This window comes from Giraffa tippelskirchi, chromosome 14 (genome assembly GCF_054371585.1).
Source record: "Giraffa tippelskirchi isolate mGirTip1 chromosome 14, T2T-mGirTip1v1.2.pri, whole genome shotgun sequence".
NCBI lineage: Eukaryota > Metazoa > Chordata > Mammalia > Artiodactyla > Giraffidae > Giraffa > Giraffa tippelskirchi.
This window is the reverse complement of record NC_137288.1, coordinates 33,087,407-33,110,511: the sequence shown is the minus strand read 5'-3', so window position 1 is coordinate 33,110,511 and position 23,105 is coordinate 33,087,407. Positions and strand designations below refer to the sequence as shown.

The 23,105-nt window shown below is 41.9% G+C and overlaps 1 protein-coding gene across 11 annotated transcripts in view; it reads left to right on the top strand.

The window, feature by feature from the left end:
- KIAA1328 (KIAA1328 ortholog) overlaps positions 1-16,581 on the top strand; it is a 395,477-nt gene extending 378,896 nt beyond the window's left edge. For all 11 annotated transcript variants that reach the window (XM_081562372.1, XM_081562370.1, XM_081562376.1 and 8 more), the window contains one exon: positions 13,319-16,581. In XM_081562372.1, coding sequence (XP_081418498.1) covers positions 13,319-13,529 — 211 coding nt within the window. In that variant the 3' untranslated portion in view covers positions 13,530-16,581. The remainder of the gene's footprint in view (positions 1-13,318) is intronic.
- The last annotated feature ends 6,524 nt before the right edge of the window (positions 16,582-23,105 follow it).

Genomic DNA, 23,105 nt, shown 5'->3' with positions numbered 1-23,105 from the left:
GTTATCCTTCTACCTTCTTTATGAATTCATTCTTCTTGGTACTATCCCTTTTCTCCCAGTGAGGTAAGAATAATATATAGGGATATAAAGAATCATAGTGTTACTCACTCAGTCGTGACTGACTCTTTGCGACCCCATGGACTGTAGCCCACCAGTCTCCTCTGTCCATGGGATTTTCCAGGCAAGAATACTGGAGTGGATTGCCATTTTCTTCTCTAGGGGCTCTTCCTGACCCAGGGATTGAACCCAAGTCTTCTGCACTGCAGGCATATTCTTTACCATCTGAGCCACCAGGGAAACCTCAAAGAATCATAAGAAGGAAATTTTTTCTTTTATTTTTCTTTTTTAATTGGAAGAAAATTGCTTTACAATGTTGTGATGACTTTTGCTGTACAATAACACAAATCAGCCATAATTAAACTTACATCGCTTCCCTCTTGAGCCTCCCTCCCCTCCCCCATCTCACTCCTTTAGATCATCACAGAGCCACCTGTCTGGGTTCCCTGTGTTATATAGCAACTTCTCACCAGCTATCTGTTTTACAAATGTAGTGTGTATATGTATGTATGTATATATATATATCGATGCTACTTTCTCCATCCATCCCACTCTTTTCTTCCCCCACTTTGTCCACAAGTCTGTTCTCTATATCTGTGTCTCCACTCCTTCCCTGCAAATAGGTTGTTGTTGTTCAGTTGCTCAGTTGTGTCTGACTCTTTGCGACCCCATGGAATGTAGCACACCTGGCTTCCCTGTCCTTCACCAACTCCCAGAGCTTGCTCAAACTCAAGTCCATCAAGTCCGAGATGCCATCCAACCATCTCATCCTCTGTTGTCCCCTTCTCCTCCTGCTTTCAATCTTTCCCAGCATAACGGTCTTTTCTAATGAGTCGGCTCTTCACTTCAGGTGGCCAAAGTATTGGAGCTTCAGCTTCAGCATCAGTCCTTCCAATCAATATTCAGGTCTGATTTCCTTTAGGATTGACTGGTTTGATCTCCTTGCAGTCCAAGCGACTCTCAAGAGTCTTATCCAACATCACAGTTCAAAAGCATCAATTCTTCAGGACTCAGCCTTCTTTATGGTCCAACTCTCACACCCATACATGACTACTGGGAAAAAACCATAGCTTTGACTATGTGGACCTTTGTCAGCAAAGTAATGTCTCTGCTTTTTAATAAGCTGTCTAGGTTGCTCATAACTTTTCTTCCAAGGAGCAAGCATCTTTTAATTTCATGGCTGCAGCCTCCATCTGCAGTGATTTTGGAGCCCAAGAAAATAGTCTGTCACTGTTTCCATTGTTTCCTCATCTATTTGCCATGAAGTGATGGGACTGGATGCCTTGATCTTAGTTTTCTGAATGTTAAGCTTTAAGACAACTTTTTCACTCTCCTCTTTCACCTTCATCAAGAGGCTCTTTAGTTCCTCTTCACTTTCTACCATAAGGGTAGTGTCATCTGCATATCTGAGGTTATTGATATATCTCCTGGCAGTCTTCATTCCAGCTTGTGCTTCATCCAGCCTGGCATTTCACATGATGTACTCTGCATATAAGTTAAATAAGCAGGGTGACAATATACAGCCTTGACATACTCCTTTCCCAATTCTGAACCAGTCCATTCTTCCGTGTCTGGTTCTAACTGTTGCTTCTTGACCTGCATGCAGGTTTCTCAGGAGGCAGGTAAAGTAGCTGGTATTCCCATATTTGTAAGAATTTTCCACAATTTGTTGTGATCCACACAGTCAAAGGCTTTAGCATAGTCAACGAAGCAGAAGTAGATGTTTTTCTGGAACTCTCTTGCTTTTTCTATGAGCCAATGAATGCAGGCAATTTGGTCTCAGTTCCTCTGCCTTTTCTTAATCCAACTTGAACATCTGGAATTTCATGGTTCACTTACTGTTGAAGCCTGGCTTGGAGAAATTTGAGTATTACTTTACTGGCATGTGAGATGAGTGCAATTGTGCAACAGTTGCCTTTCTTTGGGATTGGAATGAAAACTGACTCTTTCCAGTCCTGTGGCCACTGCTGAGTTTTCCAAGTTTGCTGGCCTATTAAGTGCAGCACTTTCACAGCATCATCTTTTAGGATTTGAAATGACTCATCTGGAATTCCATCACCTCCACTAGCTTTGTTCGTAGTGATGCTTTCCTAAGGCCCACTTGACTTTGCACTTCATGATATCTGGCTCTAGGTGAGTGATCACACCACTGTGGTTATCTGGGTCGTTAAGATCTCTTTTGATTAGTTTTTCTACATATTCTTGCCACCTCTTCTTAATCTGTTCTGCTACTGTTAAATCCATACCGTTTCTGTCCTTTATTATGCCCACCTTTGAATGAAATGCTGCCTTGGTATCTCTAATTTTCTTGAAGAGATCTCTAGTCTTTCCCATTCTATTGTTTTTCTCTATTTCTTTGCATTGATCACTTAGGAAGGCTTTCTTATCTGTTCTTGCTATTCTTTGGAACTCTGCATTCAGATGGGTATATCTTTCCTTTTCTCCTTCGCCTTTCCCTGTCTTCTTTCTCAGCTATTTGTAAGGCCTCCTCGGGCAGCCATTTTGCCTTTTTGCATTTCTTCTAGATTCCATATATAAGCATTGCAATATGATATTTGTTTTTCTCTTTCTGACTTACTTCACTGTGTATAAGAGACTCTAGTTTCATCCACCTCAGTAGAACTGACTCAAATTTGTCCTTTTTATGGTTGAATAATATTCCATTGTATATATGTACCACATCTTCTTTATCCATTCATCTGTCTATGGACATCTAGGTTACTTCCCCATGTCCTAGCTATTGTAAATAGTGCTGCTCTGAGCATTGTGGTACTACTGTCTTTTTCATTTCCAGTTTTTTCAGGGTATATGCCCAGTAATGGGATTGCTAGGTCATATGGTAGTTTTATTCCTAGTTTTTAAGGAGTCTCTATACTGTTCTCCATAGTGGCTGTATCAATTTACATTCCCACCAACAGTGCAAGAGGGTTCACTTTTCTCCACACCCTCTCCAGCATTTATTGTTTCAGGATATTTTATGATGGCAGTTCTTACTGGTGCAAGGTGATACCTCATTGTCATTTTTATTTGCATTTCTCTAATAATTAGTGATTTTGAGCATCTTTTCATGTGTTTATTGGCCATCTGTACATAAGAAAGATTATAAACAAATATTCCCTATAGATATAGATGTTTTAAACCCTAAAGTAATCATACGGGTCTAATTTAAGAGTAAATATGAAGAATAATTCTATGTACCCAAGCAGAATATATTCTAAGAATTAAAACATGGTTGCTATATATTTTGGAAGCCAGAAATAGAATATATCTCAACAGTATATCAAAGATAAAAGTATATATTATCATTTCAGTCTATACTTAAAAGTTATTTACTTGGTAGAATTAATTTTTCATTTCTGATTTTAGTAAGCCAGAAGAGAAAACACTTCTTAATATAATAAAGAATATCTAGGTGGGAAATACTTAATAGTGAAAAAATAGAATAATTCCTATTAGATCAGAATTGTACAAAGGTGCCTATGAAAATTGTAGTTTTAACATTTCCCTGGAAGTTCTAGCCAATACAATAATATAAGAAAAAGTAATACAAATATGGGAAAATAGATAAACCTTATGATTATCTATATTCAATATAACTGTTCCCCCATAAATCCCATAAAAATCTATTGAAAAAATAATCTTAAAAATTAAGAGAGTTCAACAATGTTCAGAACTCAATTACTGTAAATCTTGATACCAACATTAGCTATTTAAAAAATATAATGGGTAGGGGAGAGCTCATTTATAATAGCAGTGAAAAAATTCAGAAATGTCTAATAATAAACCTAGAAATTTATGGAAGCTTACTGCAAATGTATATCCTAGCTAAGATGATTCATTGAGCACTTGTATTTATCTCTGCTATTTCCTGAGACGCCAGTAAGATGAGAGTAAATGAATGTTTTTAAAGGTGTAAACCCACAAAAGAAAAGGGAGAAGAGTCATCAATGTACCAAAGATTTTTATACATTTTGGAAAATGGAAAATGAATGGAGGATTAGTAACTTATTAGACAGGACAGAGGAAGCTACCGCAGAGAAAGCACTGAGAAGGCTTTACAAATGAAGAGAGATTGATGTCACAGAACTTTGAAAAAGTTTGGGAATTAGAAGCAACACGAACAATAAAGAGTGGTGAGTGGGGTAGAACTAAAAATAGTATGAGGTGGACTTATGGAGCAAGAATCCAAAAACCTAGTACTCCTGCCACAGTCCACATGTGGAATATGAGTCCCAGACAACAGACTGGAGATGAATTCTCTGCATAAATTCAGTAGAGAAGAGAAGACTCAGAAATGGTGTGGACTTTGGAAGATTTCAGGTAGCACTAATGCAGGAGATATAAGCAACACAGGTTCGATCCCTGGGTTGGGAGAATCCCCTGGAGGAGGGCATGACAACCGACTCCAGTATTCTTGCCTGGAGAACCCCATGGACAGAGGAGCCTGGTGGGCTACAGTCCAAAAGGTTACAAAGAGTTGGACACAACTGAAGTGACCAAACACATACAGGTAGCGCTGAAAACGGGATGAACTCAAAGTCTACAGATGGAGAAAGGTCACCCTCCTTCCCTGTTCCAGAAGTAGATCAAATCTCTCTCCCAGAACACTGAAAGTCTCTTTTCCAAGAAGCTTAATAGTCCCAGAGAAAAGACCTCCAAATTCTGACTTGAAATGGCACATCCACTTTGGAGAACAGTGTGACAGTTCCTTAAAAAGTTAACTGTAGAGTTTACAATCCAATGCTTAGGTATCCACCCAAGAGAAATGAAAACATATGTTTACTAAAAGCACATACATAACTGTTCAAAGCATCACTATTCACAGTTGCCAAAAGAAACAGTCCAATATCTATCATGTGATGAACAGATAAATAAAATGTGGTATACCCAAGAGTGCGTACATGCTAAGTCACTTCACTCGTGTCTGACTCTTTGTGACCCTATGGATTGTAGCCTGCCAGGCTCCTCTGTCCATGGGATTCTCTAGGCAAGAATACTGGATTGGGTTGCCATACCTTCTTCCTGGGAATCTTCCTGACCCAGGGATTGAACCTTCATCTCCTGCATCTCTGCATCACAGGCAGATTCTCTACCACTGAGCCACTGGGGAAGCCTGGTATATCCATACTGTGGCATGTTATTTGGCAACCACAAGGAGTGAGATAGAGAGTGACTGCTGATGGCTACAGGGTTTCTTGGGAGGGGTCAGGCAAGGAAATGTTCTCAAATATGATAGTTGCACAACACTGTTAAAGTAAAAACCACTTGGCTGTAATGATTTAGATCGGTTCATTTTTCTGTATGTATGTTTTACTTCAGGAAAGCAGTTTAAAATAAAGAAGCAGTCAGCCACATTGAATGCTGGAGAGACATGTAAAGCAAGGACTATAAAATGTCCGTTGGATTTAGCAGCACAGAAGTCATTGGTGAATTGCTGAGTTCAATTTTAGTAGAGTAGTAGAAGATGAAAGCCAGGTAGGAAAAAATTGAGAAGTCGTGTGGTTATGGAAATGTGTAGATGTCTTAAGTGCTCTTAGTTATCTAGTAAACAGGAAAAGATGGAAGGTTCTAGAGTGGAGAGTCAATACTAAAAGGTTCCTGAGAAGGACAGATGGAGTGATTAGCCCTGTCTAAGAAAAGAATCACTTCCTTTAATGTAAAAGGAGGAAATGATAAATGCTGAAACACTTGGAAAGTGACAAAGGGAAGACAGTTTTTCTTTTATGACCCCTTTCTCTGAAATGGGAAGCAAGACCATCTGTTTAGCCTAAGTTGTGGAAAGGGAAACGGGAAGAGCAGAGCAGCTGAGTAGAGAAGTACAGTAGCTCTGTCAGAGAATGTTTAGCACCCACTTAAGGTTAGTGACTAGGAATCTATATTGGATCTGCTGTTTGTATGTTGGCTAGTTTCTTTAATCTTGTTTTTTTTACACTGAGTTTACCAACTATAAGTCACAGAAAAGACAGACATTTGGTTCATGCATTGTTATGATTTTGCCAGATGTCGGGGGTGGATAAAAATACAGGGGACGTGTTTTTAGAAGCATTGTCAAAAGAGTTTTGGGAATGCTAGGCTGTGAAATTCAAGTTAAATAAGAGAGAAAAGGGTTGGGAAGAAAGTATGCTATTAATGGTCCCACCAGGACAGAGATTTGAGCTGTCTTGTTCACCACTTTGTTCCCAGTTCTTAGAACAATGATTGTTTGAATTAATGGTCCATTGAGACCAGTGGGCAGAGATGGTAGGAGTAGCTGAAAAAACAAGCTTGAGGGTAAGATGTGGGCGTCAGGAAGTAGTGGGATGTTTGAATTACTCAATTCAGAAGAGAGGCTGTTCACAAGTTCTAGGATATAAAAAGAAAGATTTGCTGAGAAAATCTTTTTTTTTTTCCCTCTTTTGACCATACCCCACAGCTTGTGGGATCCTAGTTCCCTGACCAGGGATTGAACCCAGGCCCATGGCAGTGAGAGAGCACCAAGTCTTAACCACTGGACCTTCAGGGAATTCCCTGAGAAAGTCTTTGACCTGCGAGGTCAAAGAACTAAGAGTACTGGGTGAGTGCCATTCATGTAATGTTGATGTTAGCAAGTATGATGGTAACAGTTGAACTGAAGGAGAAGACTGAATCAAGTGTTATCATCATGATTGAGAGTGAGTGGGTTGATGGATGACATAGATGCAGAGAGGTTAAGGGTGGTGTAGCAGATAACAGGATCCTCAGAGCAGTAGGAATTTAATGAGAGACCAAGAGAACAATGATCAAAAAGCAAAAGTGGAAGCAATGATGCTCCAAATACTACCTCTTGACCCTAAAATTCATAGGGTACGTTGAGTATAAACAGCTGTCACTAAGAATGTAGGGGAGGCATTGACCTCAGGAAAGAGCCAGGTTTCAGTTAAAACAGGAGATGGAGGAAGTACTGTAAGAAGAGGACAAAATATAGCTGAGTGTCTCATAAGACAAAAGTTCCAGAAGCACTGGGGGCATGGGAAATGTTGGGTAAAAAGAGGGTAAAACTATAAAACATCATAGGGATAGCAGTGCTCTGCTAACTTGGGATGAGTTGGAGTGGAGAATACCCTAAGGGCATTGACTGATTTAAAAAGGAATGAGAGATAACAGCTGATTTAGTCTCAGAAGGGGCTTCCTGTGTAGCTCAGCTGGTAAAGAATCTGCCTGCAATGCAGGAGACCCCGGTTAGATTCCTGGGTTGGGAAGATCACCTGGAGAAGGGAAAGGCTACCCAGTCCAGCATTCTTGGGCTTCCCTGATGGCTCAGCTAGTAAAGAATCTGCCTGCAATACAGGAGACCTGGGTTCAATCCCTTGGTTGGGAAGATGCCCTAGAGAAGGTATCAGCTACCCATTCCAGTATTCTGGCCTGGAGAATTCCATGGACTGTATAGTCCATGAGGTCACAAAAAGAATTGGACATGACTGAGCAACTTGTTTTTAAAAAAAGTATTAAAGTCTTAGAAGACCTTGCACCTAACCTAAGCTGTCTTCAGTAGGGGATTGGTTAACTCAATTAGAGTGCATCTGGGAGACAAAGTAACCTGAAGTCATGAAAATGATATTATAAAAAATTTATACAGAAAAATATTCTCAACATTTTAAGTGAAAAAGTAGTTTACACAGTCCATATGTATATTTTCTTTTTTACAAAAGGAAAACAAGAATAGATGGATGAGTAATACTTTCATGTTTGCAGTATGTTGTAATTTTTTAAAAGACTCACTTTTCAAAGATTGAAAAAGCTGCCTATAGAGGAAGGTGCTAAACTTAAGCCACAGAACCATTCATTTTGTCAACAAATATTTAGCTCCTACCTTATGTCAGATCCCATTCTTGGCCCTGGAGATAATAACAGAAACAGAATAATGACCTATTCTCATCACTGTTAAAAGAGAAAAGCAAATAAGCAAAATCTGAATGAAGAGTGTCCGAAGGAGAGAATTCAACGCACACCCAGGCTCAGAGGTAGGAGTCAAGCATAACAGCAGGTTTGGGGCAACCCTGAGCAACTGGGTTGGTGGAGAAGAACAAGAGTTGGAGGGGAAAAAAAGAAGAGTAATGTTTTGATGCCTGTCACACCGCCAAGTGGAGATACCAGGCAACAGTTGGGTGTATGAGTTTGGAACTTGAGAGCAAGGTTAATGGTAGAGCGATACATTTAGGAGTCATTGACATATTGATGTTATTAAAAGTCATGAGGATGAATGAAATTACCTCAGACATGAGAGCTAAGGATTAATCTCTGGGACATTCCATCATTTAAAAGAAAAGAGCAGAGAAAGATAATCGGGAGAGGCCTACTGAAATCACCAAAGATGAAAAAAGAATGAAAGGGGAAAGCTCCTGCATCACGCTTCGCTTTCTACCCAGTGCAGCTTATGGGATGGACAGTGAAATTTTTCATTTCCTGGCCTTGTGCTAATATCCTCAGACACTATGTCAGACTGTCGCTTTCTTAAATTGGTGGCATGGAGCCAAGTCAAAGCTTCAAAGGCTGCATCCTCCCCTGGATACCTAAATGTCCTGCTAGGTCAGAAGCAAACAAAACTGGGAAGAGAGCTCTAGGAGGAAAGATTAATTCCGGTATGGCCAAGTTCAGATTGCTTCCTGGATGGGACTGGCACAACAGACCAAATAAGCCTTCTGGTTAACACCTCTCCATGATGAAACTGTTAAAGTCAACCTATGTGCCTAGGTGACCCATGAATACTGGCTCTGTGAGGTGCAGAGGCAAGAAAAGTCAACATCGTCATGCCTGTGGTTAACATATAGTCTGATTTTTTTCAAGGGATGGTATTTTATCGATTTGAATAAGTTGTATGTCCCTTTACATAATTTGAATACAAAACGTCCCCATCAGGGTCAGGCCAGGGTAATCAAATCCTGTCACATGTCACCTCAGCAAACACACTGCTCTTTACTGGTAGTTAGTACAAAATACCATGGGAATTCACTTTTTATTTTGCTTTATTGCATATATAGTTCTGGTGTAAAGTTGGGTGACTTCTCAAGTGTTGGTATTTAATATAATCCTTGCTGTTTTGTTGCTTTTTAATCTTCCAGATTATTTGGTCTTTCCTAATAGCAAAAGTACTATGAAAACATTTACTGAACAAAATCAGCTGTGAGCTGTCACTGAAATCCAAGTCTCTGCCTACCACAGACTTCCTGGGTCTTCTGCCACAGTGTAATCCATGACTGAATGTGGCTTCAAGAGAAATGGAATTTTTATGATGACAGCAGACCCATGAAGATAAGCCTTTGTACTTTAGGGTAGATGAAATTGTTGGTGAAGATAGCCCCATTGAATAGGAGTATGGCAGTGTTCACACTGAGTTACAACTAATCCTACTATACTTTTAAAATAAAATGTAGTTGGAAACAGCAACCATTTTCTTCTTTTACTGTTCCTTTAGTTACACGTCTTGTTTAACTTGATGGAAAGATTAAAGATAAACTAGTTTAGGAAGTCGAGGAAACTGTGTTAAAAAAAAAACACTTGGCTCTGCCACTCAGTTGCTTTGTGACTCCCAGCAGTTGACTGCTACTTCTCTGGACATAAGTTTCTTCATTGGCAAAATGAGAGAATTATTCCAAGTTATGTCTCAGACCCATTCTTCAGTGGTGGGCATTACTGGCGTTTTGGCAATACCCAGTTCTCCTTTCCAATCCATGACTGATTCTGGCCAATTCAATGTAAGAAGAAGTGTTATGTCACATCCTATGTGGCTGTGGAGAATCTTTGTAAGATTCTTCAGCTTCTTTCCCTGCCAAGACAACAGAGAAGCTCACGTTACCTTGTGAGACAGCGGAGCCACTGTCTGCCTGCACCTGCTTTGAGCACATAGCATAAGCAAGGGATATATTTAAATTGTATTGAGCCACTGGAATTTTTAGGTTAATTTGTTACTGCTGCATAACCTAATTTATCCTGACTAATACAGCAGGTCTAATTCTCAGTGCTGTTGTGGATCACTCAATAAAGATTTTTTTTACTATGTTGTATCTGAATAAAAATACTTTGAAGAAATTTGAAGCCCACAACTGTTTTTCAAATGATGAATAAGTTGGTACCTTTAAAATCAGTCTTTAAACTCAAAGTCTTATTGTTACTCTGGATTTCAATTTGCATCTCTGAATTGATTGATTTCTGGTGTAATTCCTAATCCCCAATTATTTTAGTTCTGTTTTTTAATAGAAAAGGCAGCTGGTTTAATTTGTTCACTTAGAATATCTCTCCTTGTTTTGTATACAACAAAAATTTGAAATTGTATTTAAAAATAGGCTTCCCATTGTTTCTGATTTTAAACTAAATTAATAATTAAATTAATTATTTAATTAATTAAATAAATAAATTAAGAGATGAATATTAGCACAACATTGTTACGTGCCTCCAAGGAAAGTTCAAGGCCTGGGAGGGAGGGGACATGGGTGCACCTATGGATGATTCTTGTTGATGTATGACAGAAGACCACAGAGTTCTGTAAAGCAATTATCCTTCAATTAAAAAATTTAAAAAAAAAAAACAGGTGATATATGAATAATATCATAAACCTACAGTTAGCAAAAAATTATATTTTGATATCATAATTTTTATAATAAATAATAATACTTTATTAATGTGATAACTTGGTTGATCATAAAATTTTTCTGGTTCACATTTCTTCAAATTCATTTATTAGATCATCAAAGTTTATACTTTTAGTAACTTTAAGTGATATAATTAAAAGCAGATTAGTTGCTCTTGGCAAATGAAAGATCACACTTAAATTTTGGTGATTTTTAATTTTTAGAAGGATCTTTCTGCTGATGCAACTGACACTGAAACTGTTAAGAATATTTTATAGACTGTGACACCATTTGGGTAGATTTCTAATAAATTATTTCAAAATATAAATTTTAGTATGTCTAAAGCTGCTGCTTCTTATGGAAGAAAAATTTTTAAAGATTTAACTCTTCATGCACATTAATTTCATGTGTATTTATCAATTTAAATTTTTACAATGCCATTTTAATGTTTTCTCTAGCATCTCTTGTAACTTGTAGAGGTCATACAAGAGACCAAAAGTCACTTGATGGTTTGTAGATAATTCAAAATGCCTGTTATGCTTTCTATTACTGTATCTTAAATTACAAAGAAAAGTGAATTTTAAAACTGTGCTCATTTATCTGTTCATTTAAAGCTGCATATAAGAACAATGTTCTTTTCCATTAAATGCAATAATCTTTATATTTCATTTCTATGTCTCAGCCAGTGGATATTTGCTCTGCAATGTTGCAACAGCGTTTAACACCAGAGATTCTAAACTCTTCCAAGAATCCTAGTATCGCTTTGATATGCTATGTTACAGTGTCCACATGTATGCTTTTATTTTGTAATTTTACTGACATTTATTGCCTAAGCCCTGGCAGTTCTTAACTCCATGTTCAGGCCAGAGAGCTAATATTTTCACCTTGGGAATAAGCTCTGAGAAGAAGGCAAGCCAGCCTCCCATCGGTGCCACCACCACTGCGCCTTCTGTCGCCATCACCATGACTCATCTGGGGCCCTGCACCGCCTCCCCCACACTGCTCTGGCATGAAGGCGCACACAAGCAGGAGCCAGCTACCTGGCATACACACAGTGCTGTGGGCCAGAACCCACACACATGCCCAGCGTACCTCCTCTCTCACGTGCATGCTTCCTTGTTCCATCAGACTTTATTTCTAATAGACAAGGTCAAAGATAAGATCACTAAGAATTTCAGGACAGCCACAGCAGAGCACTGAACCATGTGTGGGGCCCTGTGCAGCTATACAGGTCACACATGCCCTGCCTAGGCTTCACGTTCTGTCCATAGAAATGATTTGACCCCTTGTGTGAATGAATGTGGAGGGAGATCCTTTTATGCCTTTGGCTTCCAATCCTGGAAATAAAAACAGTGAGATGCGGATGAGATGTTGTCCACCATAATTTGTTTCTCTGCCTCTAAACTGCTCTGTTTACTTTTTTATAAAAATGCTAGACACTAAGGCACTTCTTCTTTGGAGGGATTTCTTTAGTTTCAAATAAGAGTTCCTTTTCCAAGATTCTTGAGAAAGTGGAAGTAGTGTATCAGGAAGAAATTAGCATTTATTGAGTACTTGTCACATGTTGATTTATTGTTGTTGTTTAGTCACTAAGTTGTGTCCAACTCAGTGACCCCCATGGACTGCAGCACGTGTCCTTCACTATCTCTTGGAGTTTGCTCAAATTCATGTTCATTGATTCGGAGGTGCTATCAAACCATCTCATCCTCTGCCGCCCCCTTCTCCTTTTGCCTTCACAACCTCTCCCAAGCATCAGGGTCTTTTCCAACAAGTTAGCTCTTCACATCAAGACCCAGATGGTGGGAAAGGTAGAAGGCAGAAGGAGAAGAGGGCAACAGAGGGTGAGGTGGTTGGATGGCATCATCGGTTCAATGGACATGAATTGGGCAAACTCCAGAAAACAGTGAGGGACAGGCGGGCCTGGCATGCTGCAGTCCATAGAGTTGCACACGACTCTATGGACACGACTTGGCAGCTGAACAACAAAAACACTGCATATAAGTTAAATAAGCAGGGTGACAATATACAACCTTGTCGTACTCCTTTCCCAATTTTGAAGCAGTCAGTTGTTCCATGTAAGATTGTAACTGTTACTTTTAGACTCGCATACAGATTTCTCAGGAGACAGGTAAGGTGGTCTTAAAGAGAGATTTTAGCAAATCTCTCTGACTGCAAAGACTTTGAGAGGCAGCTTTAAAAGTGCCCTGTGTGTGAGTGCTGGAAACAAATGACCTAGGTTCAAATCCTGACTCAGCCGTGTAGTGGCTTCTTGCTAGACAAGTTACTTCTCAGAGTCTTGGTTTCTTCAGGTAACTAACGGGGACCTACCTCATAGGGTTGTGTAGAGGGTTAAATGAAAGTAAGATACATGTAAAGCACGGAGAACAGAGCCTGAAATCTGTGGCAAATGTCGCTACTAATGTCATTACTGTTACCATGATTACTCTGCCCACTCTACAATCTCTCTTCACAGGTTAGTAGTCAGCAGAAAAGAAGGGCTTAGAGACAGATAGGTCCTTCTGGTGTTTACCTTCCCTAAAGTTTCCGGAGAAGGCTGTCTTGTGTATGATGTGATCTGTGATCTGATTCTTGCCCTGGGCAGCCCATCTCTGTGGTCTTTATGGATTTTAATGTTCTGCCGACTTGATCATTTTCTGTCTGGGTTGTATGTGTTACAGGTATGAGACGTCTCTGTTGGATTTGGTTCAATCTCTGAGTCCAAAGACTGCTTCCAAACCGCGGCCCCATCGCTCCAGAGAAGCTGGGTCATGGAGTCACAGTACTTGCCGACTCAACCCTCTGAAATCAACCTGGAACAAGACCAGGGCCAGCAGCACCCCCGAAGACCTGGAGGAGAATCAGATTCTGGAAGATATCTTTTTCATTTGACACTGAAGCACGTGCTGCAAAGTTTCCATCAGAAATGAGTGGGTGTCTTTATGTACTGATCTAGGATTTTAAATTATTTAACTGTAATTGTGTCTCTCCTTTCACAGGGACCTATCTCACTAGCATCCTGTTATATATCAAATTTAGAAATCATTCTAACAACCCAGGGTGTTTCTGATCAGACCAGTCAGTAGGTAACACATTAAGGGTGGATGAGGGTGGAGGGCTGAAGCCTTTCTGTGCTAAGCAGAGATTAGAAAATTAACAAAGGACACTTACTGCCTGGCAGAGGCCATTGTTTTCTCAGCCTCATTCAAGAGTGTTTCCTTTTCAGTATTTTGCTGGAAAAGTTGGGCTCTGTTGTGTACACAAGGAAAACCTTTCCACTGAAAAATGCCTCTGGTTTCAACATAGCCCCTTTGTAACATAAGCAGTTTTGAAAACGTAGACCCTTTTACCTCTCCACCCTGTTTTCTTACCACCTACCTCTTTGCAATGCAGTCAGTTAATTCTGAAGTTGGAGTCGGTGCCCTTCCCATCACAGGAAACACTGAGGGCCAATCGTGAGTCAGCCTCAGCAGTCATCAACCTGGCAGCTGCCCACCCCATACCCAAAAGTGCTTAATGAGCTAGAGAGATCCACCCCCCACACCCCAGCCCTTGGAAACTGGCATTAGATTACACAAGAGAGTGCTACCCCAGTGGAGACGCAGGCCAAAATGCTTGTCCTCCCATCTTCCGTTTCCTTGGGTAAGTTAGAGCAGTCTCTCAGTATCTTTCCTTGATCCAAGTGTCTGTCTTATTCACGCTCAGGCTAATAGGCTTCCTGGCCTCCCCTCTTTCCCCATGAGGAGCCAGAGTCCCGGTCGACCAGGCCTTGCATGTGCTCTACTCAAGGCCACTGTCTCATGGCCCCACAGAACCACCTCCACTTGCCAGATAATGTTCTCCCCTGCTCTCCCACTGGGCGCACCAGAGAAAGCCTGTGGAAGAAGTACACCTGAAATGTCGATTCTCAGCTCTCCTGCTTGGCAGAGCTCTTGAGCTGGGTTGCTGTGCTTACAGAGGGCTCTAGTGGGCTCTAGCAGCATCCCAAGCTGATGGGCAGTATGGTGAGCCTGGTAGAGCCAGTGAATTTAAAACTTTCCAGTCCTTGGAAGCAGGGTAGGGGGAGATGTGTATTACTCAATGACTTTATTTGGCATAAGGGGTGTTATTTTTCTCACTCTCCCTTTCACCAACCCCAGATGTGAACTGAAACTAAGACTGTCAGTCATTATTAGTAGCCAAGGTCAGAACATGCAGGGCAGCCTGCAATTAGTGAGACATGTGGTTTCCCTGAAGTCTTTATCAAAACTAGATTATTTCAGCCTACAGAAGCCTTCTAGAGCAGCTTCCATGTCTGGATAAATCCAGATCTCATTGTCTTTTCAGACTGGGCCCTGTCACTTCTGCCCAGCCTTCCTTCACTTGCGTCTTTTTGTCCTTTGGAGGAAGAAATATAGCCTGCCAATACCATATTCTCAATCTGAGGGAAATATCAGGTCAGGACAAAGTAGCTGTAGTCATTTGGTTGAAAATTATTGCAGATTACAGTCTTCTCTGAAAGTTCACCCCTGTGAAAGTAATTGAATCAGTGCCATCCCATTCCAAAAGCCTTTGGAAAAGAGCTTTCTTTGGTGTGGCAAAAAAAAGGGGGGGGGGGACGGGGGGCGGGTGAAAACAAACTGAGAGCCCTTGGCCACTTTCTCAGTTAAAGTTAGGTTCCTGAACTATCTTTCTGTTTCTCAGTGTATCATGACCACCTTAAGTACACCCAGATCTTTCAAATCATCCACAACCACACTTTCCCCTCCTGAACACCAGTGTCCTTACTGCTCTCTGGAGTGAGAGGATGCCAGAAAGACCACAAAAAGGCCTGTGATGTCTTCAAGAAACTTGTTTGCCTTTACAAGAATCATAAGTAGGCTCTAAACTAAAGGCTTTTGGGGGTCACATGCCACAAAATGGAGTTTAACTGCTTGCTTACCTCTCCTGAATGAGCAATGTGGAACAGCAAAGATGGACTTTCAGCAGAGCATCAATCAGCCTGTTTCTCATATGCCATAGTCCCCCACCAGTTGCCTTTCTCTATCCTGTAGGCATTTCCTGTGTGTCAGGGCAATAGGATGTGAATTTGTGTCTGGTCTAACGTCCTCATTATGAATTGAACAGTATATGTTAACATTTCAATCTGTGTCTCACTTTGAGATCTATATATATGTATGAAAAGGTTGTTGTAGAGCCTCAAGGCTTTTGTGGAGCCCGGAGGCTTAACCTAATTGCAGACTAAGCTACCAAGGGAGAGGGTCCGGCACACAGGGATCTGCCTTTCCTCTCAGTAAGCACTCCCAACAGTGACTGGGATGCACTCCCCAGCCTCCAGCCACTTCCCCACAGCAAGGCTGGACACGTGCGAGGGATCCTGCTGGTGTTACCACTTCCCCACCCTGATTCCCACCTTTCTAGAGAGAAATGCCAGTCAATGTTTGCAAAATGGGGAAGGACAAATGCCAACGGATGGTCCTTAAGTAGGGCCCAACGTGCGTTATCTCAAAAGCCAGGTCTGCCAAGGGAAAGGCTTTCCTGGTGGTCACCCTTCCTGGAGGCACGCTTGTGTTCACAAACCTGACCTCCGTGGTGGGGGCTTGTCCAGAGCGCCCCGAATGTCATGAGAGGGAGGGGCTCCCTCCTCCTCCAGGGACACTCCTTTCACTTGACTCTGCTCTCAGCACCATTGTCTATACGAGAGATTTGCTGGTCTCAGACTCCAGGCCTGAGGAGCAGAGCCAGACGAAGTCTGCCGTTGTTAGGGTGGGGGCTCTGACAGACTCCCCCAAACTCACACTCTATCCCCACCCCAGGGTATGTTATTTTTAATGTGGGCCAATGTTTATATATGTGTGTGTGTGTGTTGTGTGTGTGTGTGTGTGTGTGTGTGTGTGTGTGTGTGTGTGTGTGTGTGTGTGTGAGGTTTTATGATAATAAATTCTCTGTATGGCTATTTCCCCCATGTGGTTTTGATACTGAATTGCTCCTTGAACATCCCTCATCAGATAAGTGGAGTTTAGCTTGAAAACAAAGCAGAGCCTCGGGTTATCAAAATGTTATTTTCACTTAGTATTTGTTAAAGCAACAGGAGATTATGGTCAATTGAAAGAAAGGAAGTGGTTTACCACACCCTGTAAATTTCTTGGCTGACCCCAGCTCATGCTCCTCCCAGAAACACCACGCCTCCTCTAGGCTGTGTGGTCACTAGAATGGGGGGTTCAGTCTCTGTGCACCGCTGAGCCCCTGCTGTGTGCTTTTTCACAAAACTGCTCAGTAAAGAACTGCCTTGGCACTTGGACACAGGAAAAATAGTCCTGGAGGAGAAAATGGCAACCCACTCCAGTATTCTTGCCTGGAAAACCCCACGGACAGAGGAGCCTGGTGGGCTACAGTCCATGGAGTCGCAAAGAGGCAGACACAGCTTAGCAACTAAACAGCAAACAGTTGGCTTTGGGTGCTGAGAAAACATTGGTGAGGGCTCACATGCCTGAAGCGCTCAGTTTTGAGATCACATCTGTGGATTCAACTAAGACAGCTAAAGGCCCTATCCTGTCCCTGCTCCCCTGGCCAGCTTGGCACCTCCCTCTGAGCCAGGGGCCTTTGCAGCTGCCCCTCAGAGACAGAAGTGATGAGAATAAAGTCATCACTCAGCTGGCTCCCAAGCTAAAAATGAACTAAGAAGTGTTTGACCTGATTGAAGTAAGATTACTCTTGAGTCTAGGAACAAAGCCTGATCCTCAGAGGAAGAATAAACTGGCATCCAGAGAGCCCGCTTCATAAGTTAGTAACCAGCCACACAGTTCCTTCCAGTTTCTCAGATTTGCTATTCAAGGTGGGTTGTTCCTGAGCCTCTGGGGTTCCATTGTTCCATTCAGAACTGAGACCTTTTATCCTCTCAGGCTTCAGCCTCATAGCTGTCCTCACTCATGTCCAATTCTACCACATGCATGCTCAGAATTGAGCAAGCACCTAGAAAATGTCCCTGGGTCCTTTTCTACCTCCACTCTCCTCACAATTTCATCACCTTCCAGAGTCACAGATATCTGTGGCGGGATTGGACCTTAGAGCCCATAAAATCCATCACTTTGATTTTACAGATGAAAAGTCCAGAAAAAAGTGAGCTCTCATATCCTGCCAGTGGTAGGTCTGGCCACCAATCAGGGACACACCACATCTGCCGCTCCCCCCCCCTCCACTGTACATCACTACTTTGATCTATGTTCCAAGGTGAACATTTTTAAGAATCTCAACTAGGACTGAACATTCCACCACCATCTCTTGGAAGTGAGCTTTTGTAGACTGCTTGGGCCAAAGCAGTCAGAAACACAGCATGCCCCTCCTTCAGGGGATTTAGGTCGGTAACCCTCAAGGAGTGAATGCCGCCATCTAGAACTTCTTTCTGTTCATGGAGGTGGAAACCATGAGAAGATTAAAGAAAATCCCTGGGAAAAAGCTAAATCTCTCCAGGTGGCATAATAGACATCACTGTCTTCTGTAAATAATAAAGGCTATTATGGCCCTAGTTAGGACTTCTTCTAAAAAGACAGTTGGCAAAAGGAGAGTGAGGTCCACCTTCAACTGGCTGGGGAAGTGGTAGATGTAAAACCAGAAGAAATGACCTATATCATACGTTGTCAATAGAGCAGCCAACTACTTTGACCATGACCTGCCAAAACCCAAGCTTGTCTTCATTGGTGATCTCAGTCAGTTGAGTGGCTCCCCTGGGTCCATCATTGTGTCACATGCCTTTGACCCCACTAAGGAAGAGAGTAACAGCACAGGTTATGGAACTAGTTGGGCTTCCCTGGTGGCTCAGATGGTAAAAGAATCCACCTGTAATGCAGGAGACCTGGGTTCGATCCACGGGTTGGAAAGATCCCCTGGAGGAGGGCGTGGCAACCCACTCCAGTATTCTTGCCTGGAGAATCCCCAGGGACAGAGGAGCCATGGAGTCACAAAGAGTGGGACACGACTGGGTGACTAAGCACAGCACATGGAACTAATTAAATCTTATCCAAATCTCAGTTACACTGTTTCCTAGCTGATTAATCTTAGGCGATTTATTTATTAACCACACTAAACCTAAATTTCTTAACATGTAAAATAAGGACGATAATGCATGCCTCATAGAAAGGTTATAAGAGTAAAATTCAATGAGATAATGTATGTGGGTTAGTGTTAGTCACTCAGTTGTGTCCAACTCTTCGCAACTCCATGCACTGTAGCCTGCCAGGCTCCTCTGTCCATGGGATTCTCCAGGCAAGAATACTGGAGTGGGTTGTCATTTCCTTCTCCAGGGGATTTTCCTGACCCAGGGATCAAACTTGGGTCTCCTTCATTGAAGGCAAAGTCTTTACCATCTGAGCCACCAGGGAAGCCCTTAATGTATGTGAAGAGCCTAGGAATAGTCCCTGACATATACAAAGTGTTTCACTAGTGGTAGCTATCATTACTGTCATTTATTTCTCGGCTAACTAACAGACTAGATAGAAGACAAACCTTCATACTTTACATTTTTAATTAATTTTTATTGGAGTATGGTTGCTTTACAATGTTGTGCTACTTTCTGCTGTATAACTGTTAAATGAATCAGTTATACACACACATATATTCACACTTTTTTAGATTTTGTGCCCCTTCAGGTCAGCACAGAGTACTGTGTAGAGTACCTCGTGCTGAACAGTAGGTTCTCATTAGTCACCTATTTTAGGCATAGTTCATACTTTAAATTTTTAACAATAATAAAGCAAGAGCTCAGTTTAGTCGTGTCCGACTCTTTGCAACCCCGTGGACTGCAGCACACCAGGCTTCCCTGCCCATCACCAGCTCACGGAGTTTGCTCAAATTCACGTCCTTTGAGTCGGTGATGCCATCCAAGCATTTCATCCTCTGTTGTCCGCTTCTCCTCCTGTCTTCAGTCTTTCCCAGCATCAGGGTCTTTTCCAATGAGTCAGTTCTTTGCATCATGAGGCCAAAGTATTGGAGTTTCAGCTTCAGCATGAGTCCTTCCAATGAATATTTAGGACTATTTCCTTTAGGATTGACTGATAAGCAAGAGCTATCTCAGTAAATTTCCCAGTGACTGGTAAACACTATAGTTTCAGATAGCAAATTGCTGGACTGCGTTTACTTAGAATTTGTGGGAGGAGGCAAAAAAAGAGGGAACTGTAACCTGGGCTTGGGAAGAATATCTAAGATGGATGGAGGGTGGGGAGGGACATGGCGGGTGGGAAAGTGCAGAAGCTGAATGTTCATTGGTGAGAAAGCTCAAGATGTGCTTTGAAAGAATGCCTCGGCAATCATAGCTAGTAGTTGAGGTTCCAGACAAGAACGCATGGGCATGCACTGAGAGAAGTAGGCCAGGCCCAAATTGTGAAGACTGTTGGATGCCAGGCACTGGAGTTCCATCCTTCAACAAAGAGCCATGAACTATTTTAGAATCACCTGTTCAGAAATATCTACCATGCAGAAGTGTCAGGCTCTGTCGGGGAGCAGGGGCATGGATAAGAAAGGGAAGGAAGGAAACCAGTTCTGCGTGCCTACTAAGTGCTGAGCAAGGTCTGTAGATGCCTTACCTCATTTAATCCTAAAACTTGGGTGGCAGTATCCCCGTTAGAGATAAGGAAACTGATCTTGGAGAGGTTAGGTGTTGGGCCTCAACTGCTAAATTGAGGAGCTAGAGGAGGCCTGGGAGACGAGTGTCAAGTTCCATGGGTCTGCTCTTTGTTCCATACAAGCCTTCCTCCAGCCTAAGCAGGTAGCTCTTTAGGCAGAGACACCAATTGTTATGCAGTTGTTGCACAGGTCAGATGAGGTTCTGGGAGACCTGTCACTCCATCCAAGGACTGGGTAGAAGGCTGTAGAGTGGAGATGCTGCTATTAGGATCAGGCTTCCTAATACCACCTCCCAAGATTGGACTGTGGGACAGCCCACCCAGAAGAGAGTTGGGACGGCAGATCAGACAACCTAGGATTCACATCGCTTGCCAGGGACTGAGTTGGAAAGAAAGACCTTGAATGCAGCATTTAAATCAACCTTGCTCTGTTGAGAATGTGCACAAAATGAAGTCAGATTGCCCCTGGCTGGAAAGATAAATAACAGAGGAGGAAGCCATGAGCATGGGACACAGAAAGAAGTCAGAACTTGCTCCGTTGGAGCTCCCTTCATGGAAACACTGGACAGGAGGGCTAATAAGATGCTGAACCCCAGTAGTGGCAACAGTGGTATCAAAAGAGGAAGATCTTACAGGAAAGTAAGCAATTTCTAGGAACCCTCATACTATGCTGAAGGCAATGTGAAATGGTACAGCTGTCTTGGAAAACAGTCTGTAAGTTTCTCAAAAAGCTAAACAAAGTTACCATATGACTAGCAATTGTACTCCTAGGTGGAGACCCAAGAGAAATAAAAACATTGTTTAGTTGCAGTCTATCCAACTCTTTGTGGCCCCATGGACTGCAGCATGCCAGGTTTTCCTGTCCTTCACTATCCCCTGGAGCTTGCTCAGACTCATGTCCATTGAGTCAGTGATGTTATCCAACCATCTCATCCTCTGTTGCCCCCTTCTCCTCCTGCCCTTAATGTTTCCCAGCATCAGGGTCTTTTCCAGTGAGTCAGCTCTTCATATCAGGTAGCCAAATTATTGTAGCTTCAGCTTTAGCATCAGTCCTTCTAATGAACATTCAGGGTTGATTTCCTTTAGGATTGACTGGTTTGCCCTCATTGGAGTCCAAGGGACTCTCAAGAGTCTTCTCTAGCACCACAGTTCGAAAGCATCGGTTCTTCCTCACTCAGCTTTCTTTATGGTCCAACTCTCACATCCGTGCATGACTATTGGAAAAACCATAGCTTTGACTATATGGACCTTTGTCAGCAAAGTGATGTGTCTGCTTTATAATTTGCTGTCTAAGTTTGTCATAACTTTCCTTCCAAGGAGCAAGCATGTTTTAATTTCATAGCTGCAGTCGCCATCCACAGTGATTTTGGAGCCCAAGAAAATAAAATCTGTCACCGCTTCCACTTTTTCACTTCTATTTGCCATGAAGTGATGAGACCAGATGCCATGATCTTCGTTTTTTGAATGCTGAATTTTAAACCAGCTTTTTCACTCTCTTCTTTCACCTTCATCAAGAGCCTTTTTAGTTCCTCTTTGCTTTCTGCCATTAGAGTGGTATCATCTGCATATCTTGATTTCAGCTTGGAATTCATCCAGTCCAGCATGATGTACTCTGCATATAAGTTAAATAAGCAGGGTGACAATATACAGCCTTGACGTACTCCTTTCCCAATTTTAAACCAGTCCGTTGTTCCATGTCCAGATCTAACTGTTGCTTTTTGACCTGCATACAGGTTTCTCAGGAGGCAGGTTAGGTGGTCTGGTATTCTCATCTCTTTAAGAATTTTCCACAATTTGTTGTGATCCACACAGTCAAAGGCTTTGGCATAGTCAATAAAGCAGAAGTAGAGATTTTTTCTGGAATTCTCTTGCTTTTTCTATGATCCAACGGACGTTGGCAATTTGATCTCTGGTTCCTCTGCCTTTTCTAAATTCAACTCGAACATCTGGAAATAAAAACATATGTCTACAGAAAACTTTTTACATGGATATTCACAGCAGCATTATTTATAATAACCAAAAGGTAGAAACAACCCAAATGTCTATTAGCTGATTAATGAATAAACAAAATGTAGCTTATGGACATGTGGAATGTTTGGCAATAAAAAGGAGGGAAATGCAATCTGCAACGTGAATGAACCTTGAAAACATAAAGCTAAGTGAAAGAGGCCAGTCAAAAAGACCTCATATAGTATTATTTCATTTACATGAAATGTCCAGATGGGCATAGCCACAGGGACAGAGTCTATTAATGGTTGCCTAGGGCGGTAGGGGATGGGGGTAATGGAGAGTGACTGCCAAAGAGTGTGGGATGTCTCCTAGAGTGATGAAAACATTCTAAAAATTTATTGTGATGGTTGCATAACTGTGACTATACTAAAAACCACTGACTAAACTGTACCCTTTAAATTAGTACATTGTATGGTATGTGAATTAGATCGCATAAAGCTACCACAAGAGAAGTGTCCTGGGGCATTGGTTGCTGGGTGGCAAGGAGTGCTGGAAAGTGAAGAGCAAACACCTGATCTCCAAGGCTCTAAACTTCGAGTGAAAGCTTTGATTTGTGAGGTGTTGGGGAGAGCAGTGCATCCACAACCACTCATCTTAGAAATCAGCCTGTGAAGGAAGGAGAGACCAGAAGAGCTGATGGAAGAGAAAGTTCGGGCCAGCTACAGGGTGCTTTTCCAAGTTAGAGGGGCTTCCCCTCGATTCCCAGACTAGTCCCCATAGGTGTTACCAAGAATCCATGAGCAATGTTCATGATTTCAGAAAGACTGATGGAAACCTGTGTCTGCGGAGAAAAGTTGCACGGGCCAACTGTATTACTTCTTTATGTTGTAATTAATAAGTAAGTAATCTTCAGTACTTCTTT